Source organism: Leucoraja erinacea, chromosome 37 (assembly GCF_028641065.1).
Source record: "Leucoraja erinacea ecotype New England chromosome 37, Leri_hhj_1, whole genome shotgun sequence".
In the NCBI taxonomy this organism is placed as follows: Eukaryota; Metazoa; Chordata; class Chondrichthyes; order Rajiformes; family Rajidae; genus Leucoraja; species Leucoraja erinaceus.
In genome coordinates, this window is record NC_073413.1 from 10,291,753 (window position 1) to 10,318,957 (window position 27,205).

Sequence of the window (27,205 nt, forward strand, 5' to 3'; positions counted from 1 at the left end):
CAATGCACATTGGTTCCGTTTTAGTTCATTGTCACGTGTACTGAGGTACAGTGAAAAGCTTTTGTTGCACGCCAACCAGTCAGCGGAAAGACAATACATGATTACAATCGAGCCGTCCACTGTGTACAGATACATGACAAGGGAATAACGTTTAGTGCAAGGTAAAGCCAGCAAAGTCCGATCAAGGATAGTCCGAGGGTCACCAATGAGGTAGATAGTAGCTCAGGACCGCTCTCTGGTTGTGGTAGGATGGTTCAGCTGCCTGATAACAGCCGGGAAGAAACTGTCCCTGAATCTGGAGGTGTGCGTTTTGGCACTTCTGTGCCTTTTGCCTGATGGGAGAGGGGAGACGAGACGCAGGAATTGGTTGGAGTTCACAGCTCAGACTGCAACTTGACTGATGGATGAGGCAGGGAAACACAAATGGATGTTTAGTTTGAAGATACCTGTAGACACAAGATGCTGGAGTAACTCAGCGGGACAGGCAGCATCTCTGGAGAGAAGGAATGGGTCGAGTTTCAGGTCGAGTTCCTTCAGTTGAGTTTCTTAGTTTAGTTTAGACATCCAGCGTGGAAACAGGCCCTTCGGCCCACCGAGTCCGTGCCGACCAGCGACCCCCGCACACTAACACTATCCTACACACCCTAGCGACAATTTATAATTTTCACTGTAGCCAATTAACCGGAAAACCTGTATGTCTTTGGAGCGTGGGAGGAAACCGGAGCTCCCGCGGGTCACGGGGAGAACGTGCAAACTCCGCACAGACAGCACCCGTCATCAGGATGGAACCCGGTGAGGCAGCAACTCTACCACTGCGCCACCGTGCTGCCCTTATTCATTGTGAGATCCTTGCTTCTCAGATCACGTGACAGGTTCCCTTTGATTCCATGGTCTGGTTTAGTTTAGTTTAGAGATACAGCACAGAAACAGGCCCTTCGGCCCACCGAGTCCGTGCCGACCAGCGACCCCCGCACACCACCCTATCGTACACACATTAGGGACAATTTACAATTATACCAAACCAATTAAACCACAAACCTGCACGTCTTTGGGTGAAAGAGTTTGTGGCAGCGTGAGAGACCGTTTATGGACACAGAATTGGCACGGGATCTCCGGTTTCCTCCCACACTCCAAAGACGTGCAGGTTTGTAGGTTAATTGGCTTCGGTTTCAAAGGTAAATTGTCCATGGTGTGTGTAGGATAGTGTTAGTGTGCGGGTGTTTGCTGGTCAGCGCGGACCCGGTGGGCCGAAGGGCCTGTTTCTGCGCTGTATCTCCAAACCAAACTAAACATCCATCTGTGTTTTACAGCCACCTCCATCAGACAAGTTGCAGTCTGAGCTGTAAACTTTGACCAATGTCTCTCACAGATTAGATTAGATTAGATTAGATTAGATTAGACTTTATTAACCCCCTTATTCAGGGGAAATTCAGATGTCCTTGCAGCACACTAATAAAAATACAACATAGTATTCAAGAAGAAATTCAACACCAAAACAAAGTCCAGTCCCCATCCTCTTGTCCACCCAAAGTCGGGCCTATTGAGGCCCCCACAGTCGCCACCACGGCGCCCGATGTTCTCGCCGGGTGATGGTACTCCGGCGTCGGGAGAACCCCCAGCGGCTTGGGGTGCCAGGAACGGCCGCCTTCCCACCGGAGCCCGCGGCTTCCAAGCCAAACTGACCGCGCCGGACGGAGCTCCACACACTGGCGATCTCGGCGAGAGATCCCAGGCTCCGGGATGTAGGTTCAGCGCCGCAGCTGGCCGCTCCACACCGCGGCTCCACTGGATGTTCACTTATCGGCGGTCCCAGCATACTGGAGTTCCAGCGCGGCGACCCAGGAAAGGCATCGCCCGCTCCACGACAGCGCTCCAGCGCTGCGCCGCCGCCAAAGCCGATGTTCTGGCCAGGTCCCCTCAGGAAAACGTCGCTCCAGGACCCGCTGGTAGGCCGCAAGGACAGGTCGAAGACGCTGCTCGGAGGAAGGCAACCCCTCCGACCAGGTAGGGACTTGAAAAACAGTTTCCCCCTCCCCCCCACCACCCCCCACACATAAAAAGATTTGGCCCCCTGACTGCACACTCAACGTACTAAAAATAATAAAAAAGAAGGGAAAAAAACGGACAACTGCAGGACAGGCAGCCGTTCAGGACAGCGCCTCCTCCGGGACTGATACGGGGAGTGATATACGCGGAGTGATACGGGGAGTGTGATATACGCGGAGTGATACGCGGAGTGATACGCGGAGTGAGTGATACGGGGAGTGATACGCGGAGTGATATACGGGGAGTGATACGCGGAGTGATATACGGGGAGAGTGATACGCGGAGTGATACGCGGAGTGATATACGGGGAGTGATACGCGGAGTGATATACGGGGAGTGATATACGGAGTGATATACGGTGAGTGATATACGGGGAGTGATATACGGGGAGTGATACGGGGAGTGATACGGGGAGTGATACGCGGGGAGTTACGCGGGGAGTGATACGGGGAGTGATATACGGAGTGATACGCGGAGTGATATACGGGGAGTGATACGGGGAGTGATACGGGGAGTGATATACGGGGAGTGATACGGGCGGAGTGATATACGGGGAGTGATATACGGGGAGTGAGATACGGGGAGTGATATACGGGGAGGATATACGGGGAGTGATACGGGGAGTGATACGGGGAGTGATACGCGGAGTGATATACGGGGAGTGATACGGGGAGTGATATACGGGGAGTGATATACGGGGAGTGATATACGGGGAGTGATATACGGGGAGTGATACGCGGAGAGATATACGGAGAGTGATATACGGGGAGTGATATACGGGGAATGATATACGGGGAGTGATATACGGGGAGTGATACGCGGAGTGATATACGGGGAATGATATACGGGGAGAGATATACGGGGAGTGATACGCGGAGTGATATACGGGGAATGATATACGGGGAGTGATATACGGGGAGTGATATACGGGGAGTGGGGAGTGATACGCGGAGTGATATACGGGGAGTGATATACGGGGAGTGATATACGGGGAGTGATATACGGGGAGTGATACGCGGAGTGATATACGGGGAGTGATATACGGGGAGTGATATACGGGGAGTGATATACGGGGAGTGATACGGGGAATGATACGCAAGAGTGATATACGGGGAGTGATACGGGGAATGATACGCAAGAGTGATACGCAAGAGTGATACACAGAGGACACAGGCCCTTTGGCCCAACTTTCCCCATGGTGTTCTCTCCCCCACGCAGGCCGTTTCCAATGAGGAGTGGACGCAGCACGGAGAACCTGCTGGACCCCAAGCGTTACATGTTGCCGCCGGTGGACTACAGCAACCCTGTGGCCAGCGTGGTCCCCGACCCACCGCCTCTGCCCCACGGCGCCTCCAGGAGTCACAGCCCGGCCCCTCCAGACCTCAGGAGCCGGCGGGGCAGTGCAGTCAGTCTGGCCGTGTCGGAGAGTGGACAAAGCAGGGTGAGTATGGCATCTTACCCGCTGCACCACCCCTGCACCACCCCTGCACCACCCCTGCACCGCCCCGCCAGTTTTACACACATAGAAACATAGAAAGTAGGTGCAGGAGTAGGCCATTCGGCCCCTTTCGAGCCAGCACCGCCATTCAATATGATCATGGCTGATCATCCAGAATCAGTACCCCGTTCCTGCTTTCTCCCCATATCCCTTGATTCCGTTAGCCCTAAGAGCTATATCTAACTCTCTCTTGAAAACATCCAGTGAATCGGCCTCCACTGCCTTCTGAGGCAGAGAAATTCACAGAATCATAAATCTCTGGGTGAAAAAAATTACATCTACAGTAAAACACTATTAAGATGAAATACAGTTCAGAAGAAAGACACAAAAATGCTGGAGTAACTCAGCGGGACAGGCAGCATCTCTGGAGAGAAGGAATGGGTGACGTTTCAGGTTGAGACCCTTCTTCAGACTAGGTCCTGGTTTTGAAATGTAGCCTCTTCTCGTGTTCTTGAGTCTGAAGAAGGGCTCGATATGAAACGTCACCCACTCCTTCTCTCCAGAGATGCTGCCTATCCCGCTGAGTTCAGAGGTGGAGGCCATGTCTCTGGATGCTTTCAAGAGAGAGCTAGACAGAGCTCTTAAAAATAGCAGAGTCTAACTCTCTCTTGAAAGTATCTAGGGAACCGGACTCCACCGCCCTCTGAGGCAGAGAATTCCACAGACTCACCACTCTCTGTGAGAAGAAGTGTTTCCTTCTAAAATGCTTACCCCTTATTCTTAAACTGTGGCCCCTGGTTCTGGACTCCCCCAACATCAGGAACATGTTTCCTGCCTCTAGCGTGACCAAACCCTTAATAATCTTATATGCTTCAATAAGATTCCCTCTCATCCTTCTAAACTCCAGAGTGTACAAGCCCAGCCGCTCCATTCTATCAACATATGCCAGTCCCGCCATCCCGGGAATTAACCTGGTGAACCTACGCTGGGCTCCCTCAATAGCAAGAATGTCCTTCCTCAAATTAGGGGACCAAAACTGCACACAATACTCCAGGTGTGGTCTCACTAGGGCTCTGTACAACTGCTCCATACTCCTATAGTTTAGAGCAAGATGATGCCCAGTTAAGTCTGATGCATGATCACAATCAAGCTGGCTACAGTGTAGATGTACATGATTAAGGGAATAAGATTTAGTGCAAGGTAAAGTCCGATCAAAGTTAGTCCGAGGGTCTCCAGAGTCAGAATGTAATCGGAGGTTTGTGATGTGGTTTCATCTCCTCTCGCTAGCCGGCCAAATTTGCCTCGATTCTCTTGGACACAACTTCGCAGCCAGATTTCTGGTGGCTTCAAGGGAGCAGTTCATTCTGCTAGAGTCCGTAAGATGGCTTCACTTTCACCGTAGCTCTCGGGAACGTTTAACCCTCTCCCATCGACCGTGGGCTCAAATGCCCGTTGTCCCGTTGTCTCACTTGCTGGCCTGACGCAAGGTCGCCTGGCCCTTGTTTTTGGACTTTACCCCAAACACTAACAACAGCTTGGAGACAGACACACACACAAAACGCTGGAGTAACTCAGCGGGACGGGTAGCATCTCTGGAGAGAAGGAATGGGTGACGTTTAGGGGTGGTGGCACAGCGGTAGAGTTGCTGCCTCACAGCGCCAGGGACCCAGGTTCGATCTGTACGGAGTTTGTACACTCTCCCCGTGACCTGCGTGGGTTTTCTCCGGGTGTTCCGGTTTCCTCCCACACTTCAAAGACATGTGGGCTTGTAGGCCAATTGGCTCCGGTAAAAATTGTACATTTTCCCTAGTGTGTGTAGGTAAGTGTAGGTACGTTTTTTTTCTGTACCTGTTCAAACCTCTAGTTTGTTCCGTATTTTAACTTGTTCCACATTCCCCATCAAACCATATGTTCCTCTCTGATGAACACACAATTATTTTTCCCGTCTATATCTCTCATTTCCCTCTCCCCTGACTCTCAGTCTGAAGGGTCTTGACCCGAAACGTCACCTATTTACTCCAGAGATGCTGCCTGACCCGCTGAGTTACTCCAGCATTTTGTGTCTGTCTTCGGTTTAAACCAGCATCTGCAGTTCCACCCCACACACTAACAACAGCTTTCTGTTTTGGCCTTGTCAAAGTAACTGAGGTGACAAAATAACAAAATGGCAGGGTTTGTCGGCACTGGACCTATACTCGCTGGAGTTTAGAAGGATGAGGGGGGACCTCAGTGAAACCTAGGGAGAACGTGCAAAATCCACGCACAATCAGCATCCTTGGTCTGGATTGACAAAAATGCTGGAGAAACTCAGCGGGTGCGGCAGCATCTATGGAGCGAAGGAAATAGGCAACGTTTCGGGATTCCTTCCTGAGTCTGGATTGTCCCTGATGTTTAGCTAAGTTCAGTTTAGTTTTTGTCACCTGTACCGAGGTACAGCGAAAAGCTTTTATTGGTCAGCGGAAAGACAATACATGATTATAATCAATAGCCAATAGACAATAGGTGGAGGAGTAGGCCATTCGGCCCTTTGAGCCAGCACCGCCATTGAATATGATCATGGCTGATCATCCCCAATCAGTACCCCGTTCCTGCCTTCTCCCCATATCCCCTGACTCCACTATTTTTAAGAGCCCTCTCTCTCTCTTGAAAGCATCCAGAGAACCCGCCTCCACCGCCCTCTGAGGCAGAGAATTCCACAGACTCGCCACTCTCTGTGGGGAAAAAGTGTCCGTTCTAAATGGCTTACTCCTTATTCTTAAACTGTGTGTGTGGCCCCTGGTTCTGGACTCCCCCAACATCGGGAACATGTTTCCTGCATCTAGTGTGTCCAAGCCCTTAACAATCTTATATGTTTCAAAGCCGCCCACAGATACATGATAAGGGAAGAACGTTTAGTGCAAGGTAAAGCCAGCAAAGTCTGATCAAGGATAGTCCGAGGGTCACTAAAGAGGTAGATAGCAAATAGATAGTCGCTGTGAGGCAGAAACTCTCCCCGCTGTGCCACCCAAGTGCCTTCTGTACATGTTAGAAAGCTCGGAGCAGTGGCACCAACACACCCTGAAAACCCCATCACTGATTTTGAGAGATCAAAGATCAAATCTATAAAGTATAAAAACCACTGAACTGGCAGCAATTATGGTGTACGAGAGGGTTAATCGGAAGTGCTTTATTTGTGGAGTTTGCATGATTGTTCTACTGGTGAGCAGATCTGGTAGATGTAATGTGCAGGAAGGAACTGCAGATGCTGGTCTAAACCGAAGATAGAAACAAAAATGCTGGAGGAACTCAGCGGGACAGGCAGCAGCATCTCTGGAGAGAAGGAACGGGTGACGTTTTGGGTCGACACCTGTCTTCAGCCTGACCAGAGACATCACCCATTCCTTCTCTCCAGAGATGCTGCTGCCCGTCCCGCTGAGTTACTCCAGCTTTTTGTGTCTACCTCTGGTAGATGTAATATTATCTTCCTCGTGAGTTAAAACACAAAGTGCCGGAGGAAGTCAGCGGGTCAGGCAGCATCTGCGGAGTGAATGTACAAGGCGACGTTTCAGGTGAGGACCTTTCTTCATACCCTACCTGAAGCTTCACCTGTCCATTCCCTCCTGCCTGACCCTCTCCTCCAGTGCCTTGCTCAAGTTCCAATCACCTGCAGTCTCTCCTGTGTCCCTCTCCCCCTCTTAGAGAAGAGTCTGTTGCTCATCTTAAAGATAAAAGTGTTTTACTGAAGATAGATTCAAAATCGGCACGGTGGCGCAGCGGTAGAGCTGCTGCCTCACAGCGCCAGGGACCCGGGTTCGATCCTGACTACGGGTGCTGTCTGTACGGAGTTTGTACGTTCTCCCCGTGACCTGCGTGGGTTTTCTCCGGGTGCTCCGGTTTCCTCCCACTCTCCAAAGACGTGCGGGTTTATAGGTTAATTGACTTCGGTAAAAATTGTACATTTCCCTGTACGATAGTGCGTGCGTGCGGGGATCGCTGGTCTGCACGGACTCAGTGGGCTGAAGGGCCTTTTTCCGCGCTGTATCTTCAAACTTCTTCCTGAGGAGACTGAAGAAGGTCCATCTGTCTCCTCAGATCCTGGTGAACTTCTACCGCTGCACCATCGAGAGCATCCTTACCAACTGCATCACAGTATGGTATGGCAACTGCTCTGTCTCCGACCGGAAGGCATTGCAGAGGGTGGTGAAAATTGCCCAACGCATCACCGGTTCCACGCTCCCCTCCATTGAGTCTGTCCAAAGCAAGCGCTGTCTGCGGAGGGCGCTCAGCATCGCCAAGGACTGCTCCCACCCCAACCATGGACTGTTTACCCTCCTACCATCCGGGAGGCGCTACAGGTCTCTCCGTTGCCGAACCAGCAGGTCGAGGAACAGCTTCTTTCCGGCGGCTGTCACTCTACTCAACAACGTACCTCGGTGACTGCCAATCACCACCCCCCCCCCCCCCCCCCCGGACACTTATTATTATTATTTTTTTTAATTCAAATCGTTTGCTATGTCGCTCTTCAAGGGAGATGCTAAATGCATTTCGTTGTCTCTGTACTGTACACTGACAATGACAATTAAATTGAATCTGAATCTGAATCTGAATCTAAACTAAAATGCCGGTGGAACTCAGCGGGTCAAGCAGCATCTCTGGAGAAAAGGAATAGGTGACGTTTTGGGGTCGGGACACCCCTTCAGACCCTTTTCAACATTGTTTGATGAACAATTGACAAAAACAGTCTGAAGAAAGATTTTGACCCAAAATGTCACCTATTCCTTCTCTCCAGAAATGCTGCCCGACCAGCCGAGTTACTCCAGCATTTTGAGTCTGTCCTTGCTATAAAATCAGCATCTGCAGTTCCTTCCTACGCAAAGTGTTTTACTGAGTTTGGTTCACAAATTTGAAGTGTGACATTTCTGCATGTACATCGGGGACACAAGGAACTGCAGGCGCAGGAATCTTGAGCAAAAAGACACAACATGCTGGAGGAACTCAGCAGGACAGGCAGCGTCTGTGGAGGGAATGGATCGAGGAGCCGAGACGTTGTCTGTCCATTTTCCTGTACAGATGCTGACTGACCCGCAGAGATAGGAAAGTAGAAAATAGGTGCAGGAGTAGGCCATTCGGCCCTTCGTGCCAACACCACCATTCAAAATGATCATGGCTGATCATCCAGAATCAATACCCCATTCCTGCTTTCTCCCCATATCCCTTGATTCCGTTAGCCCCAAGAGCTAAATCCAACTCTCTTGACATAGAAACAGGTGCAGGAGTGCCATTCGGCCCTTCGAGCCTGCACCGCCATTCAATATGATCATGGCTGATCGTCAAACACAGCATCCTGTACCTGCCCTCTCTCCAGACCCCCTGATCCCCTTAGCCACAAGGGCCACATCTAACTCCCTCTTAAATATAGCCAATGAAGTGGCCTCAACTACCCTCTGTGGCAGAGAGTTCCAGAGATTCACCACTCTCTGCGTGAAAAAAGTTCTTCTCATCTCGGTTTTAAAGGATTTCCCCTTTATCCTTAAGCTGTGACCCCTTGTCTTGAAAACATCCAGTGAATCAGCCTGCACTGCCTTCTGTGGCAGAGAATTCCACAGATTCACGACTCTCTGGGTGAAAACGTTTTTCCTCATCTCAGTCCTGAATAGCCGACCCCTTATTCTTAAACTGTGTGTGGCCCCTGGTTCTGGACTCCCCCAACATGGCGAACATTTTTCCTGCATCTAGCCTGTCCAATTCCCTTAAGAATCCTATATTTTTCTACAAGATCCCCTCTCATCCTTCTAAATTCCTGTGAATACAAGCCCAGTCGATCTTCCCTTTCATTAATCAGATCCTCCAGTACTTTGTACTTTCACTCAAGATTCCAGCATCTGCAATTCCTTGTGTCTTCCTCAGTTTTATACATGTATATCTTTCGTTGATCATGAGCCTTGCTGAGAATAGTCTGCCATCCTGTCACTGGTAGAATCTTGCATCACCACCTCAGAGTAGCCTAGGTTCGATCCTGACCTCTGGTCATAGCCTTGTGGAGTTTGCACACTCCTCCTGTGAGCGCTAGGTGTGGGCGCTCCGGTTTCCTCCCACATCCCAAAGACGTGCAAGTTTGTAGGTGAATCGGCCCTCTGTACATTGCCCCTAGTGTGTCGGGAGTGGATGGGAAAGTGGGATAACATAGAACTAGTGTGAACGGGTGATCGATGGTCGGCACGGACTCGGTGGGCCGAAGGGCCTGTTTCCGCCTTGCATCTCTAAAGTAAACCAAGCTCATTTCACGGCTGTGTTTAAGAAGGAACTGCAGATGCTGGAAAAAATCGAAGGTAGACAAAAATGCTGGAGAAACTCAGCGGGTGAGGCAACATCTGTGGAGCGAAGGAATAGGTGACGTTTCGGGTCGAGACCCTTTGGACATAGATGCTGCCTCACCCGCTGAGTTTCTCCAGCATTTTTGTCTAGTTTCAAGGCTGTGATCTCTTTCGATTAGAAGAGAATGGAATGTCAGCAGATGGTGCTATTGCACTGTAATCTCCAGCAAGGACTTGCTACACCGAAGATAGACACTAAATGCTGGAGTAACTCAGCGGGACAGGCAGCATCTCTGGAAACTTACAAAATTCTTAAGGGGTTGGACAGGCTAGATGCAGGAAGATTGTTCCCGATGTTGGGGAAGTCCAGGACAAGGGGTCACACAGTTTAAGGATAAGAGGGAAGTCTTTTAGGACCGAGATGAGAAAATCATTTTTCACACAGAGAGTGATGAATCTGTGGAACTCTCTGCCACAGAAGGTAGTTGAGGCCACACAGTTCATTGGCTATATTTAAGAGGGAGTTAGATGTGGCCCTTGTGGCTAAAGGTGATCAGGGGGTATGGAGAGAAGGCAGGGACGGGATACCGAGTTGGATGATCAGCCATGATCATATTGAATGGCGGTGCAGGCTCGAAGGGCCGAATGGCCTACTCCTGCACCTATTTTCTATGTTTCTATGAATGGGTGATGCATCTGGTCGCGACCCTTATTCAGACGGTGAGTCAGGGAGGGGGTATCGGTGACTCGGGAAAGTCACACATTTGGAGCCCACAATGGTCCATTGTTGGTTGGGGACGAGGTGATAACGAATGGATACAAACGGTGAAATGAGCAAGAGGGCTAGGGTGGGGGAGGGGGGGAATGGAGTGAGAAGGGGATGCAGGGATCACTTGAAGTTAGAGAAGTCAATGTTCATACCGCTGGGATGTAAGCTGCCCAAGCCAAATACGAGGCGCTGTTCCTCCAATTTGCTGCTGGGCCTCACTCTGACAGTGGAGGAGGCCCAGGACAGAAAGGTCAGTGTGGGAATGGGAGGGGTAGTTAAAGTGTCTGGAAACTGGGAGATCAGGGTGGACTGAGCGGAGGTGTTCGGCGACTGTTGGTTCAGCTGGAGGAAAGGAAGGACCTCGTTCTGTCCCGCTGAGTCATTTTGTGTTTACCTTCGGTTTAAAAAAGCATCTGCACTTTCTTCCGACACAAAGAACAATGGAACAATCGCCCGTTCACACTAGTTTGAAGTATTATACTTCTTCTTCTCCTTCTTGTGTATGGCGGGCACAGCCTAAAAGTTGCAGAACAACTTGTTCTATTTGACCTTATTCGATTGTGCAGGTCTGGTTGATTGCATTTGTCAAAACCACCCCGGTATTATTCTCATTGACTAGGTCAACATTTATTGTCCATCACCAATTGCCCCTTGATTTAAATGCCTCTAGATGTTCTCACGGAACAGGTGAAAGTCAAGACACACTTGGATATGGAGAGACACACAATCCTGGGACAGAGTCCTCCCAGTTTTTATATTGTTAACAAACAAAATTTGAGTGTTTCATTTCTCGTTTTCTTTTTAGATCTTTGGCGGGACAGAAAACCAGCACGAACTCTTTCCCAGGTAAGGTTCATTTTTATTCAAACAACTGGACAAGATGTGCAGGGTGATAATAGAAACATAGACAATAGGTACAGGAGGGGGCCATTCGGCCCTTCGAGCCAGCACCGCCATTCATTGTGATCATGGCTGATCGTCCCCTATCAATAACCCGTGCCTGCCTTCTCCCCATACCCCTTGACTCCACTAGCCCCTAGAGCTCTATCCAACTCTCTCTTAAATCCATCCAGTGACTTGGCCTCCACTGCCCTCTGTGGCAGGGAATTCCACAAATTCACAACTCTCTGGGTGAAAAAGTTTTTTCACACCTCTCTGGGTGAAAAAGTTTTTTCGCACCTCAGTCTTAAATGGCCTCCCCTTTATTCTAAGACTGTGTGGCCCCTGGATCTGGACTCGCCCAACATTGGGAACATTTTTCCTGCATCTAGTTTGTCCGGTCCTTTTATAATTTTATATGTTTCTATAAGATGCCCCCTCATCCTTCTAAACTCCAGTAAATACAAGCTTAGTCTTTGTTTTGGTTGATGAAGTCAGCTAGGTTTGGATTAGTTTAGTTCATTGTCACGTGTACTGAGGTACAGCGAAAAAGCTCTTGATGTGTGCTAACCAGTCAGCGGAAAGACAATACATGATTACAGTCGGGCCGTCAACAGTGTACAGATACAGGATAAGGGAATAACGTGAATAATGCTTAGTGCAAGATAAACTCCAGTAAAGTCTCACTAAGTCCAAAGGTCCAAAGGCCTCCACTGAGGTAGATAGTAGTTCAGCGCTGCTCTCTGGTTGTGGTAGGATGGTTCAGTTGCCTGATAACAGCCGGGAAGAAACTGTCCCTGAATCTGGAGGTGTGTGTTTTCACACTTCTGTACCTCTTGCCCGATGGGAGAGGGGAGAAGAGGGAATGGCCGGGGTGAGACTGGTCCTTGATGATGCTGCTGGCCTTGCCGAGGCAGCGTGAGGTGTAGATGGAGTCAGTGGAAGGGAGGTTGGTTTGTGCGATGGTCTGGGCTGCGTCCACAATTCTCTGCAATTTCTTGCGGGTCTTGGATGGAACTGTTCCCGAACCAAGCTGCGATGCATCCCGATAAAATGCTTTCTAGGATGCATCTGTAGAAGTTGGTGACAGTTGTCGGGGGCATGGCCAAACTTCCTTCTGAGGAAGTAGAGGCCTTGATGGGCTTTCTTGACCATTGCTTTAATATAGGCTGAAACTTGAAACTTACTGCATAGTGAAATGGATATGGAGAAGATGTTTCCACTGGTGGGAGAGTCCAGGACTAGAGGTCACAGCCTCAGAATTAAAGGACGTTCCTTTAGGAAGGAAATGAGGAAGAATTTCTTTAGTCAGAGGGTGGTGAATCTGTGGAATTCATTGCCACAGAAGGCTGTGGAGGCCAAATCAATGGGTATTTTTAAGGCAGAGATAGATAGATTATTGATTAGTGCGGGTATTAGGGGTTACGGGGAGAAGGCAGGAGAATGGGGTTAGGAGGGAGAGATTGATTGGCCATGATTGAATGGCACAGTAGACATGATGGGCTGAATGGCCTAATTCTACTCCTATCACTTATCACCTTATGGGCCCTTTTGCTGTTTAAGGTGCTGGAACCAAAGTCCAAATGAAGGCAAAGAGAGGTGAAGTCCTACACCTCATCACCAGGGGGCGACACGGTGGAGTTGCTGCCTCACAGCGCCAGAGTCCCGGGTTCGATCCCGACTACGGGTGAATGGGGTTAGCAGGGTGGAGCAGACGTGATGGGCCGAATGGCCTTATTCTGCTCCCATCGTTTCTAAAGTTGGTGATATGGACTCCTCGAACGGGGAGAGGACGGGAATGGTCGCTAATTCTCTGGCTTTCTGTTTTGCGTCCTTTAGGGGAACCAATCCTTTTGCGACTGTGAAACTGAGGCCGACAGTCACCAACGATCGATCGACGCCGCTTATCCGATAGACGGGGGCGTTAGAAGCGCTGGTCCTGCTGCTCCAGAGAGAGGGAGAGAGCGTGAACCGTGCCATACACGGTGCTGGAGGAACTCTGCGGGTCAGGCGGCATCTGCGGAGGGAAAGGACGGACCATCGTCTCCCGACCCGAAACGTCGCCTGTCCCCCCCCCCCCCCTCCGATGCTGCCGACTTCCTCCAGCACTTTGTGTTTTGTTCCAGATTCCAGCATCTGCAGTTCCCCGTGTCTCCGTGATCAGTGTCATGTTGCCTTTTTACCAATCTTTGGGATTAATGTTGTGTTTAGATCTATCTCAAAGGATAATGGGACGGGCACGGTGGCACAGCGGGTAGTGCTGCTGACTTACAGTGCCAGAGACCCTGGTTCGATCCTGACCACGGGTGCTGTCTGGTCGTTCCCTCTGTGACCCACGTGGGTTTTGCCTGGGGGCCCGGGTTGCCTCCCACACTACAAAGACTTGCGGGTTTGTAGGTTCGTTAGCTTTTGTAAATTGCAATTTGTCCCTTGCATGTAGGATAGTGCTAGTGTGCAGGGCAATCGCTGGGCAGCGCAGACTGAAGGGCCCGTTTCCACGCTGTTTCTCTAAAGTCTACAGTTCTCCTCATACAAGAGTCGTTGGTCGGGGTTGAACCGCGAACTCTGGTGCTGTGAGACAGCGGCTCTACCCGCTACACCACTGGGCTGCACCTCAGAACCCACAGTCATCCACGCCTTCATCTCCTCCCGACTGGACTATTGCAACTCACTTCTCCTTGGCATCTGCTCCACCTACATCAACCGACTCCAACTGGTCCAGAACACAGCCGCCCGACTCATCACCCACACCAAATCCTGGCATCACATCACTCCAGTCCTCAAACAACTTCACTGGCTTCCCATCTCCCACCGGATCACCTACAAAATCCTGATCCTCACCTACAAAGCCCTCCAACATCTGGCCCCCCCATATCTCACTGACCTCCTCTCCCCCTACCAACCCTCACGGTCCCCTCAGATCCACATCAGCCGGTCTCCTCTCCATCCACAAGTCCAACCTCCGCAGTTTTGGGGACAGAGCCTTCTCCAGGGCAGCTCCCAGGCTCTGGAACTCCCTCCCCCAACTGATCCACAATTCCGTGTCCCTCACCATCTTCCAGTCCCGCCTCAAGACCCATCTCTTCACCTCTGCCTATCCTTAGCCCCACGTCCCCCTCCCTTTTCATCTGTGCATTAATTGCCTCGTATTGTGTTTTGTATTGTATTCTGTCTTTACTTTGTGTACTAGTCATGTCTCTACTATTTATTTCATTCCCCTTACATGTTTTTCCTCTACCTGCTAAATTTTTGTAAGGTGTCCTTGAGACTCTTGAAAGGCGCCCAAAAATAAATTTATTATTATTATTATTATTATTATTACACCACTGGGCTGCACCTCAGAACCCACAGTCATCCATGTAGCTGGCTGTGAATTTATTAATTACTAGACCAAGTGCAGACCCGTTGGGTCTGCTCCCCCAAAGCAGCCGTTCCCTCCCCGTAGCCCCCACGGGAGACGTGGTCCTCCAAGCCAAGCCGTTCCCGCAGTCAGCAGTGCGGCTGTTTTTAAATGGCGTCTTTGAGGCGAGATGCAGGCGCCAGCAGCCGTTATGGTCGCTGGCCAGCAGGAGGTGACAAAATGAGTGAGGGGGGGGGGGAAGGAGGATTTTATTAAAAATGTGTACATAAACACGACAAAATTTAATCAGGAGTGGATACTTGGAATGAAAAGTGAAAACTCTACCGAAATGGAAAAAATCTGGGCGTTTGTGGGTCTGGTGTTGGCGTAGCAACGAATCAAAGGCTGGCAACCACAAGTCAGGCAGAAACACAACCATCCAGCAGCCACAGAGTTTTAATCTATAAATAATATAATATAATATTAGATAGATATAGATGATATTATGTGATTAAGAATTTGCAATGATACAAAGAATGTCTTAGAAATGTGATTCCTACTCAGCTATCATTTGCATTTCCATCCAACACTTAGAATAAAGGTTTGCCTGCTGAAACATGTGTTAATGTACAGTGCATTTTGCAATCGAACATGTATGTTTATTTGTGTAGGAAGGAACTGCAGATGCTGGTTTAAACCGAAGATAGACACAAAGTACTGGAGTAACTCAGCAAGTCGGACAACATCTTTGGAGAGAAGGAAGAGGTGACGTTTCGGCTCGAGACCCTTCATCAGACTGAAGGGATGCTGTTTGACCTGCTAAGTTTCTCCAGCTTTTTGTGTTTAAGAAGGAACTGCAGATGCTGGAAAAATCGAAGGTGGATAAAAATGCTGTAGAAACTCAGCGGGTGCAGCAGCATCTATGGAGCGAAGGAATAGGTGACGTTTCGGGTCTCGACCTATTCCTTTGCTCCATAGATGTTGCCTCAATTACTGAGTTTCTCCAGCATTTTTATCTACCTTCCAGCTTATTCTACTAAATATTTTGTATGTTTATTTAGTTTGGTTTAGTTTTGAGATACAGCATGGAAACAGGCCCTTCGGCCCACCGAGTCTGTGCCGCCCGCACACTAACACTATCCCACACACACGGAAGCCAATGAACCTACAAACCTGCATGTCTTTGGAGTGTGGGAGGAAACCGGTGCACCCGGAGAAAACCCACGCAGGTCACGGGGAGAACGTGCAAACTCCGTACAGACAGCGCCTGTAGTCAGGATGAAACCCGGGTCTCCGGCACTGTGAGGCAGCAACTCTACTGCTGCGCCACCGTGCCGCCCCTGGAGATTTAAATCTTTAGATTGGAGAGGATTTAGAATACTGCATATAGATCACTGCAGCATGGGAACAGGCTCTTTGGTCCACAATAACCATGCTGTGATACTAGTCCCACCTGCCCACGTTTGACCCATATCCCTCCAAACCAGTCCTATCCATGTACCTGTCTAACTGTTTCTTAAAAGTTGGGATAGTCCCTGCCTCAACTACCTCCTCTGGCAGCTCGTTCCATACACCCACCACCCTCTGTGTGAAAAAGTTACCCCTCAGATTCCTCTTAAATATTTTCCCCTTCACCTTAAACCCATGTCCTCTGGTCCTCGAATCCCCTACTCTGGGCAAGAGACTCTGTGCATCTACCCGATCTATTCCTCTCATGACCTCTATAAGACCACATTCTACACCCAGCTTTCATAATGCCTGTAACATATAAGGAGTTCTCTGGGATGACTTCATAATGAACTTGGAATGTGGCAAAAGGTTCAAATACAGGAAACGTTAGAACAATCTGCCTGATTCCTGCAGACTTCCTAAGGTATGAGTCTAATCACGGTACAGTTGTACTTCAAACACTTGAGGGGAAGACCATTAGATGTATATCTCACTCAATATTACTTGGTAGTTCTATTGTCTGGTAAGAATGTGATATTCACATGGATTTTTCTGTCGTGTTCACCTCTCTTTTACTTTTGCAAATACCCTGTCGAACAAAAACGGTAGACACAAAAAGCTGGAGTAACTCAGCGGGCCAGGGAGCATCTCTGGAGAGAAGGAATGGGTGACGTTTCAGGTCGAGACCCTTCTAAAAACGTCCACATTTCAATAAGTAGCTAAAGCCATCTCTCGGAAGGAACTGCAGATGCTGGTTTACACCAAAGATAGACACAAAATGCCGGAGTAACTCAGCGGGACAGGCAGCAGCATCTCTGGAGAGAATGAATGGGTGACGGTTCGGGTCTGAGGAAGAAACGTCTGCTTAGCTGCTGCCTGTCCCACTGAGTTACTCCAGCGTTTTGTGTTTACCTGAAGCGACCTCTATCCTTCTATCCCGTCACGATGGAACAGAGCAAAGAGCAGAAACAAGGAACTGCAGATGCTGGTTTACTAAAAAAAAAGACACAAAGTGCTGGAGTTAAGTGTCTGTCTCACTTTCACGACCTATTTCACGACCTTTTTTTACTTGTGGGCATTTTTCGTCGGGGTAGAAAAAACGCCCCGACCGACTCGATGCCACGAGTATCTTCGACTAGCATCACGGCCTACTACGACCTACCTACGACCTATCTACGACCTCGTGACGACCACGCTGCGAGTATGAGTATGCGGCAAAAACGGGAAAGCAGACTATTATCTAAATGGTGGCCGATTGGGAAAGGGGGAGATGCAGCGAGACCTGGTGTCATGGTACACCAGTCATTGAAGGTAGGCATGCAGGTGCAGCAGGCAGTAAAGAAAGCGAATGGTATGTTAGCTTTCATTGCAAAAGGATTTGAGTATAGGAGCAGAGAGGTTCTACTGCAGTTGTATAGGGTCTTGGTGAGACCACACCTGGAGTATTGCGTACAGTTTTGGCCTCCAAATCTGAGGAAGGACATTATTGCCATAGAGGGAGTGCAGAGAAGGTTCACCAGACTGATTCCTGGGATGTCAGGACTGTCTTATGAAGAAAGACTGGATAGACTTGGTTTATACTCTCTAGAATTTAGAAGATTGAGAGGGGATCTTATAGAAACTTACAAAATTCTTAAGGGGTTGGACAGGCTAGATGCCGGAAGATTGTTCCCGATGTTAGGGAAGTCCAGGACAAGGGGTCACAGCTTAAGGATAAGGGGGAAATCCTTTAAAACCGAGATGAGAAGAACCTTTTTCACGCAGAGAGTGGTGAATCTCTGGAACTCTCTGCCACAGAGGGTAGTTGAGGCCAGTTCATTGGCTATATTTAAGAGGGAGTTAGATGTGGCCCTTGTGGCTAAGGGGATCAGGGGGTATAGAGAGAAGGCAGGTACGGGATACTGAGTTGGATGATCAGCCATGATCATATTGAATGGCGGTGCAGGCTCGAAGGGCCGAATGGCCCTACTCGTGCACCTAATTTCTATGTTTCTATGAGTCAAGGGCAAACGCGGCAGAGGTCGTGAATTTGGTCGTGAAAGTGGGACAGGCCCTTAACTCAATCCTACACCCACTAGGGACAATTTACACACACACACCAAGCCAATTAACCTACAAACCTGCACGCCTTTGGAGTGTGGGAGGAAACCGAAGATCTTGGAGAAAATCCACGAGGGTCACGGGGAGAACGTGCAAACTCCGTACAGACAGCACCCGTGTTCAGGATGGGACCTGGGTCTCTGGCGCTGCAAGTGCTGTAAGGCAGCTACTCTACCCGCTGCGCCCTGTTGATGTGAACTCTCTGCTCATTATGCAAGACACCCTTGGAAGCTTGCCATGACACTGATACGGTGTGGCAGGTGTAAGTGAGGTGAATCCAAATGTCAAATTAAAATCTATCGCCTGAGGGCAAAGGATCTGAAGTCACGTACCTTTCACTCTGCGCTTGAATGCTCTTGGATTGAATCGAGCTGTCGACCACACCTCCAGATCCACGGGGAACTTGTGTGGGAAAGAACTGCTGGTTCACACTGAAAGTAGACACAAAAAACTGGCGTAACTCAGCGGGACAGGCAGCGTCTGCGGAGAGAAGGAAAGGGTGAAGTTTCGAGCCGAGACCCTTCTTCAGACTGAGAGTCAGGGGAGAGGGAATCTTTCTGTCCTGGGCCTCCTCCACTGTCAGAGTGAGGCCCCATTCGAATTGAAGGACATTGTGGCTCTATCGAATTATTGAGACACATTGGGGCAGTTTCTTCCCAGCTGTTATCAGGCAACTGAACCATCCTCTATCCAACTTGAGAGCAGTCCTGGACTACTATCTACCTCATTGGAGACCATTGGACTATTTCATTGGACTTTACCTTGCACTACAAGTCATTCCCTTTGTCATGTTTAAGAAAGAACTGCAGATGCTGGAAAAATCGAAGGTGGACAAAAATGTTGGAGGAACTCAGCGGGTGAGGCAGCATCTATGGAGCGAAGGAATAGGTGACGTTTTGGGTCTTGACCCTTCTTCAAACTGATCAGTCTTGACCCGAAACGTCACCTATTCCTTCGCTCCATCGATGCTGCCTCACCCGCTGAGTTTTCCATACATATGATCAGCCTCCATGTCCTTTCCAGTTAATTGTCAAATTAATAAGCAATTGAGTATTGCCCTCAAAGCTTTGCTGAGAGATGTAGAGGATAAAGGGGATGACATATAATAGTGGATGCTACCCGGTCCATCACCGCCTCTGACCTCTCCCCCCCCTCTCCCCATCGAAGGGATCTACAGGAGTCTCTGTCTCAAAATAGAGGCAGCCAGCATCGTCGTAGACCCACGCCACCCTGACCACAGTCTCATCTCTCTGCTACCATGGGGAAAGCCTGAAAACTGTGACATCCAGGGTCAGGAACAGCTTCTTCCCGACAACCATCAAACTATTGAACGCGACAAGCTCCATCGATGAACTACGAACGGCCTTGGTGCATTGAGGACCTCAGGGCTTTGTTTTGTTCATACGGGTCAGTAGACAATACACAATAGGTGCAGGAGGAGGCCATTCGGCCCCTTCGAGCCAGCACCGCCATTCAATGTGATCATGGCTGATCATCCCCAATCAGTACCCCGTTCCTGCCTTCTCCCCATATCCCCTGACTCCGCTATTTTTAAGAGCCCTATCTCTAGCTCTCTCTAGAAAGCATCCAGAGAGAACCTGCCTCCACCACCCTCTGTGAGGCAGAGAATTCCACAGACTCACCACTCTCTGTGAGAAAAAGTGTTTCCTCGTCTCTGTTCTAAATGGCTTACCCCTAATTCTTAAACTGTGGCCCCTGGTTCTGGACTCCCCCAACATCGGGAACATGTTTCCTGCCTCTAGTGTGTCCAAACCCTTAATAATCTTATATGTTTCAATGAGATGCCCTCTCATCCTTCTAAACTCCAGAGTGTACAAGCCCAGCCGCTCCATTCTCTCAGCATATGACAGTCCCGCCATCCCGGGAATTAACCTGGTGAACCTACGCTGGGCTCCCCCAATAGCAAGAATGTCCTTCCTCAAATTAGGGGAGCAAAACTGCACACAATACTCCAGATGTCAGGTTAATGTCAGGGCACCTCCACCAACACCGCCCGCCCTGCTGCAGTCAGGCTGAGAGCTTTTTGCATTGCTGAGAGGCGACGCATTCAGATCTGCAACAGCTGTGGTTTGGAAGCAAACTTGAGTAGGTAACGGCCTCTGTAACGCATCTTCTCCCTGCCCTTGGACTTTATATTTAGTCCGCATTCTCTAGCGCTTCTGTGTTAAAAGCAAAGGTTGATCATGTCCCAAGCAACTCCCCCTCCCCCACGATCAATTCCTGCAAACACAAACAGTCGTGCACTGTCAATAGACACTCACAATAGGTGCAGGAGTAGAGGCCATTCGGCCCTTCGAGGCCAGCACCGCCATTCAATGTGATCATGGCTGATCATCCCCAATCAGTACCCCGTTCCTGCCTTCTCCCCATATCCCCTGACTCCGCTATCTTTAAGAGCCCTATCTAGCTCTCTCTTGAAAGTATCCAGAGAACCGGCCTCCACCGCCCTCTGTGAGGCAGAGAATTCCACAGTTTCCCTGAATGAAACTTGGATTAGTGGATGTATACCAGCTATAAATTGGACAGACTTGAATTGTTTTTGTGGAGGCAGGAACTGCAGGTGCTGGTTTCAACCAAAGATGGACGCTAAAAGCTGGAGTAACTCAACGGGACGGGCAACATCTCTGGAGAGAAGGAATGGGTGGCGTGCAGGTCGAGATGAAGGAGGGTCTCGACCCGAAACGTTACCCATTCCTTCTCTCCAGAGATGCTGCATGTCCCGCTGAGTTACTCCAGCATTTTGTGTCTATCTTCGGTGTAAACTGGCATCTGCAGTTCCTTCCTGAATACCGCACGCCATAGTGGTATTTAAGAGACTTTTGGAGATGGATATGGATATGAATATGGATTATATGTAGGCAGATAGGACTATTGGTGTCATGTCCAGCACAGGCTTTGTGGGCTGAAGGGCCTGTTCCTGTACTGTTCCTTCGTTCTATGTCACCATCTTATCAAAATCTTATCTATACTCCCAAGCCTTTCCTGACATCCACTGAGCGAGGGCTATATGTATATATGTATTGTAGTTTGGTTGTCTGTACTATTCTTATAACAAATCTAAAGCACTTTGGCCAAGGAGAGTTGTTTTTTTAAATGTGCTATATAAATAAATGTGACTTGACTTGACTTGACCAACTGTGGCAATATCGCACACATGGACGAGACCATCTTTTATCTATGAATCTTTTTTAAGTTTCAGTCTTCGAATGGACCTGATCCAGGAATTTCTGATCCCACCCTGGCTGGTTCCCCTGGTGAGCTCCGAGCCCTGGCTCTATCTGTGTGAGATCACATCCAATCCCTGGATATGGAGAGGACTTGTGCTTTTGCTATTCGGCCTGTAAGTATCGCCTTGCCGTGTTAGAGATGCAGCGCGGTAACAGGCCCTTTGGCCCACCCAGTCCGTGCCGGCCAGCGATCCCCGCACACTAACACTATCCTACACACACTAGGGACAATTTACACTCACCACCAGGCCAATTAACCTACAAACCTGCACGTCTTTGGAGTGTGGGAGGAAACCGAAGATCTTGGAGAAAAACCCAGGCAGGTCAAGTCAAGTCAAGTTTATTTGTCACATACACATACGAGATGTGCAGTGAAATGAAAGTGGCAATGTCGTGGATTTTTGTGCAAAAGACAAACAACAAAACAACCAAACAAATTATAAACACATTCATAACACACATATTCTTTTACATAATAAATAATAGAAGGAAAAACGTTCTGTACGTAGGTCACGGGGTGAAGGTACAAACTCCGTACAGACAAGCGTCCGTAGTCGGGACGGAACCCGTGTCTGTGGAGCTGCCGCCAAACCGCGCCGCGCCTCGTGAACCGTTGCTGCCCCTCTCGTTGCAGGTACGTCTGCTGGCCACACAGCACCTTCAAGGAGCTCTACATCCCCGGTCCTTCACCCAGACTCTTCCTCGGATCCATCCCCGACTTCTACCGCAAGGTGAGCCACCTGGCGGGAGGTGAGGAACCGGGAGATCAGGTTGGTTATTGCGGACCGAGCGGAGGCGTTGGGCGAAACCATCGCCAAGCCTTCGCTAGGTCTCACCCAACCAATGTAGAGCAGCTGACACCTAGAGCAGCGGATGCAATAGATGAGGTTGGAGGAGATGCAGGTGAACCTCTGTCGCACCTGGAAAGACTGCTTGGGTCCTTGGATGGAGGTAAAGCCTCGTAGACCAGAACAGGGCAGTAGCGACATGCCGGGAACTTTTACTTGGGTCTCAGTTCAACTTTACAGCAATGATACCTGGATTGTGGGATATATTCCCTGTAAGGAGAAGGTGGACAGACGGAAATTGTTTTTCTCTGGAACGCTGGAGGTGATGGTGAAAGTATAATAGAAGTATATAAGATGATCAGAGGCACAGATAGGGTCGCCAATCTACGGGACATCCCGTATATTGGGCTACATTGGTTTGTCCCGTACGGGACCGCCTTTGTCCCGTATTTGACCGCCACTACTTGGGTCCAGGGGACTGTCGGATCCCGACGTAGTGCATCCCATGGAGTGCAGCAGCAGCGCCTCGCCAGTGGCCCCGTCGGTCGGTTGGGCCAAAACTCCTCAGCTGGCCCGCTGGCCCGCTGGGCTTTGTGTGCAGTCCAGCACCCGGGCCACCCCGGGCCAACTCATTATTCGCCCAGCCACAGCCCAGTTGGTCAACGAATTGTCGTCAGGAAGTTGTCCCGTAGTTTGACCTTTTGTCCCTTATTTGGGAGTGAGGAAGTTGGAGTCCCTAGTAGACAACCGTAATATATTTCCCTGGATGGAAACATCAAATACAAACAGTGTGCAGCTTTAAGGCAGGAGGGGGAAAAGTTTAAAGGAGACATGCGGGGCAAGTTCTTTTTTAATACGGAGGTTTTATTTTTTTTTGTTTAGTTTAGAGATACAGCGCGGAAACAGGGCTTTGGTCCCCGCCGACCAGCGATCCCCGCACACTAACACTGCCCTACACACACTGGGGACAATTTTACATTTAATCCAAGCCAATTAACCTGCAAACCTGCATGTCTTTGTCCAAGTACTAGAATGTTGCCTGGGTTTCAGCAACTAAGTTACAGAGAAAGGTTGAACAAGTTAGGGCTTTATTCTTTGGAGCGCAGAAGGTTAAGGGGGGACTTGATAGAGGTTTTTAAAATGATGAGAGGGATAGACAGAGTTGACGTGGAAAAGCTTTTCCCACTGAGAGTAGGGAAGATTCAAACAAGGGGACATGACATGAGAATTAAGGGACTGAAGTTTAGGGGTAACATGAGGGGGAACTTCTTTACTCAGAGAGTGGTGGCTGTGTGGAATGAGCTTCCAGTGGAAGTGGTGGAGGCAGGTTCGTTTTTATCATTTAAAAATAAATTGGATAGTTATATGGATGGGAAGGGAATGGAGGGTTATGGTCTGAGCGCAGGTATATGGGACTAGGGGAGATTATGTGTTCGGCACGGACTAGAAGGGTCGAGATGGCCTGTTTCCGTGCTGTAATTGTTATATGGTTATATGGTTATATTATAAGTCCGTGCCGACCAGCTTACGCTAACACTATCCTTTACACCAGGAATAATTAAAAAATCCCGCTCCTACCCACACAAGGGATAATTTACATTTATCCCAAGCCAATTTGCCTGCAAACCAGCACGGCTGTGGAGAGTGGGGGGGAAAGTACAGCACGGAAACAGGCCCTTCGGCCCACTGAGTCCGTGCCGACCAGCGATCACCCCACACGCTAGCACCATCCTACACAATAGGGACAATTTACAATTTTATCAAAGTCAATTAACCTACAAACCTGAGGTAGACAAAAATGCTGGAGAAACTCAGCGGGTGCAGCAGCATCTATGGAGCGAAGGAAATAGGCAACGTTTCGGGCTGAAACCCGGAAGGAAATAGGCAACGTTTCGGGCTGAAACCCGGAAGGGTTTCGGGCCGAAACGTTGCCTATTTCCTTCGCTCCATAGTTGCTGCTGCACCCGCTGAGTTTCTCCAGCATTTTTGTGTACCTTCGATTTTCCAGCATCTGCAGTTCCTTCTTAAACAACCTACAAACCTGTATGTCTTTGGAGTGTGGGAGGAAACCAGGGGCACCCGGAGAAAACCCACGCAGGTCACGGGGAGAATGTACATGCCCTGTACAGACAGCACCCGTGGTCAGGATCGAACCCGGGTCTCTGGCCCTGTGAGGCAGCAGCTCTACCGCTGCCCCAAACCTCACGTTATTTTCCTCGTCTCTAGGATATTCACATCGTCGACCTAGAGAGCTACGACACATTTGGAGATATCTGGGGGTAAGGCCATTTGTACATTGGTTACAATAAATGTCTCCTAAACACCTGGAAGGTAGCAGGGTGAAGTTTCCATTCTCCAGTGGGAAATAGTAACTTCAGGATAGGACCTTGGTAGGAACTGCAGTTGTACAGGGCCCTAGTGAGACCACACCTGGAGTATTGTGTGCAGTTTTGGTCCCCTAATTTGAGGAAGGACATTCTTGCTATTGAGGGAGCCCAGCGTAGGTTCACCAGGTTAATTCCCGGGATGGCGGGACTGTCATATGCTGAGAGAATGGAGTAGCTGGGCTTGTACACCCTGGAGTTTAGAAGGATGAGAAGGGATCTCATTGAAATATATAAGATTGTTAAGGGATTGGACACGCTAGAGGCAGGAAACATGTTCCCGATGTTTGGGGGAGTCCAGAACCAGGGGCCACACAGTTTAAGAATAAAGAGTAAGCCATTTAGAACAGAGACGAGGAAACTTTTTCTCACAGCGAGTGGTGAGTCTGTGGAATTCTCTGCCTCAGAGAAAGTGGAGGCAGGTTCTTTGGATACTTTCAAGAGAGAGCTAGATAGGGCTCTTAAAGATAGCGGAGTCAGGGGATATGGGGAGAAGGCAGGAACGAGGTACTGATTGTGGATGATCAGCCATGAACACATTGAATGGCGGTGCTGGCTCGAAGGGCTGAATGGCCTACTCCTGCACCTATTGTCTATTGTAAAGGATAGCCAAGAAGCTTGTTAAAACTTTGGAGCAGGTTGAGCTGTAACATTGGTTATTTGGAATATTTTATTTTTGTTTTGGTTGTTTTTGAACGGAGAGAAGAGAAGAGACTGAACTTTTTCTCGCCTTCCATCACAGTGAGGAATGTGGAGGAGTCACTGTGGTGGATGTTTATGTTAAAATGTATTTGGTGTGTTCTGTTGCTTTTTATTAGTATGACTGTTTGGCAAATCAAATTCCTTGCAAAACATACTTGGCTAATAAAATATTATTGTGATTATGATTTATTTAACCTATGATGAGCGTTTGATAGCACTGGGCCTGTACTCGCTGGAGTTTAGAAGGATGGGGGTGGGGACACATTGAAACTTACTGACTAGTGAAAGGCCTGGATAGAGTGGGAATGTGGGTGGCCTGGATAGTTGCCATTGGGTGTCATAGGGTGCCATTGGGTGACATAGGGTGCCATTGGGTGCCACATAGGGTGCCATAGGGTGCCATAGGGTGCCATTGGGTGCCATAGGGTGACATAGGGTGCGCCATAGGGTGCCATTGGGTGCCATTGGGTGCCATTGGGTGCCATTGGGTGCCATTGGGTGACATAGGGTGCCATTGGGTGACATAGGGTGCCATAGGGTGCCATTGGGTGCCATAGGGTGGCATTGGGGTGACATGGGGTGCCATTGGGTGTCATTGGGTGCCATAGGGTGCCATTGGGTGCCATAGGGTACCATTGGGTGTCATTGGGTGCCATAGGGTGCTATTGGGTGCCATAGGGTGCCATAGGGTGACATGGGGTGCCATTGGGTGACATAGGGTGCCATAGGGTGCCATTGGGTGCCATAGGGTGCCATTGGGTGCCATTGGGTGCCATTGGGTGCCATAGGGTGCCATAGGGTGCCATTGGGTGTCATAGGGTGCCATAGGGTGCCATTGGGTGCCATAGGGTGCCATTGGGTGGGTGCCATAGGGTGACATAGGGTGCCATAGGGTGCCATAGGGTGACATAGGGTGCCATTGGGTGCCATAGGGTGCCATTGGGTGCCATTGGGTGGCATTGGGTGCCATTGGGTGCCATTGGGTGCCATAGGGTGCCATAGGGTGCCATAGGGTGCCATTGGGTGCCATAGGGTGCCATTGGGTGCCATAGGGTGCCATAGGGTGCCATTGGGTGCCATAGGGTGCCATAGGGTGTCATTGGGTGCCATAGGGTACCATTGGGTGACATAGGGTGCCATACGGTGCCATAGGGTGCCATTGGGTGTAATTGGGTGCCATTGGGAATGCCGGTGGCCTGGATAGAGTGGGAATGTCAGTGGCCTGGATAGGCCTTCTCCTGCACCTAGTTTCGATGTTGCTATGTTTCTGTGACAGCCGGGCTGGTTCCTTTCCCCTTACATCCACCCTGACAACGTGTCTCTCTCTTTCTGTCCGAATAAACCCCGGACCAGACTGCTCCTGGGCCGCCAGCCGTTCCTCATGATCGCCGACACCGAGATCATCCACAAGTTGTTCATTGTAGAAGATGGCAAAATCTTCGCCGATGTTCGAGTAAGTTCGCCCTCCCCACAACCGCTCATGGGTGATTGGAGCCAGACACACAGCACACTGCACCATAAGATCCAGGAGCTGACTCAGGACATTCAGCCCATCCAGTCTACTCCGCCATTCAATCATGGCTGATCTCTCTCTCCCTCCTAACCCCATTCTCCTGCCTTCTCCTCATAACCTCTGACACCCGCACTAATCAAGTATTGATCTATCTATCTATCTATCTATCTATCTATCTATCTATCTATCTATCTATCTATCTATCTATCTATCTATCTATCTATCTATCTATCTATCTATCTATGTATCTATCTAT

At 49.5% G+C, this 27,205-nt stretch overlaps 2 protein-coding genes across 2 annotated transcripts in view; both read left to right on the top strand.

Moving 5' to 3' along the window:
* LOC129713942 (brain-specific angiogenesis inhibitor 1-associated protein 2-like protein 2) overlaps positions 1–14,282 on the top strand; it is a 29,717-nt gene extending 15,435 nt beyond the window's left edge. The window contains exons 12-14 of the mRNA XM_055663356.1: positions 3,265–3,487; positions 11,352–11,392; positions 13,265–14,282. Of these exons, the coding sequence (XP_055519331.1) occupies positions 3,265–3,487; positions 11,352–11,392; positions 13,265–13,340 (340 nt within the window). The 3' untranslated portion in view covers positions 13,341–14,282. The remainder of the gene's footprint in view (positions 1–3,264; positions 3,488–11,351; positions 11,393–13,264) is intronic.
* LOC129713715 (cytochrome P450 3A29-like) overlaps positions 1–27,205 on the top strand; it is a 116,445-nt gene that overhangs the window by 84,857 nt on the left and 4,383 nt on the right. Inside the window, exons 2-5 of the mRNA XM_055662966.1 lie at positions 21,000–21,675; positions 22,197–22,293; positions 24,577–24,629; positions 26,790–26,889. Of these exons, the coding sequence (XP_055518941.1) occupies positions 21,542–21,675; positions 22,197–22,293; positions 24,577–24,629; positions 26,790–26,889 (384 nt within the window). The 5' untranslated portion in view covers positions 21,000–21,541. The remainder of the gene's footprint in view (positions 1–20,999; positions 21,676–22,196; positions 22,294–24,576; positions 24,630–26,789; positions 26,890–27,205) is intronic.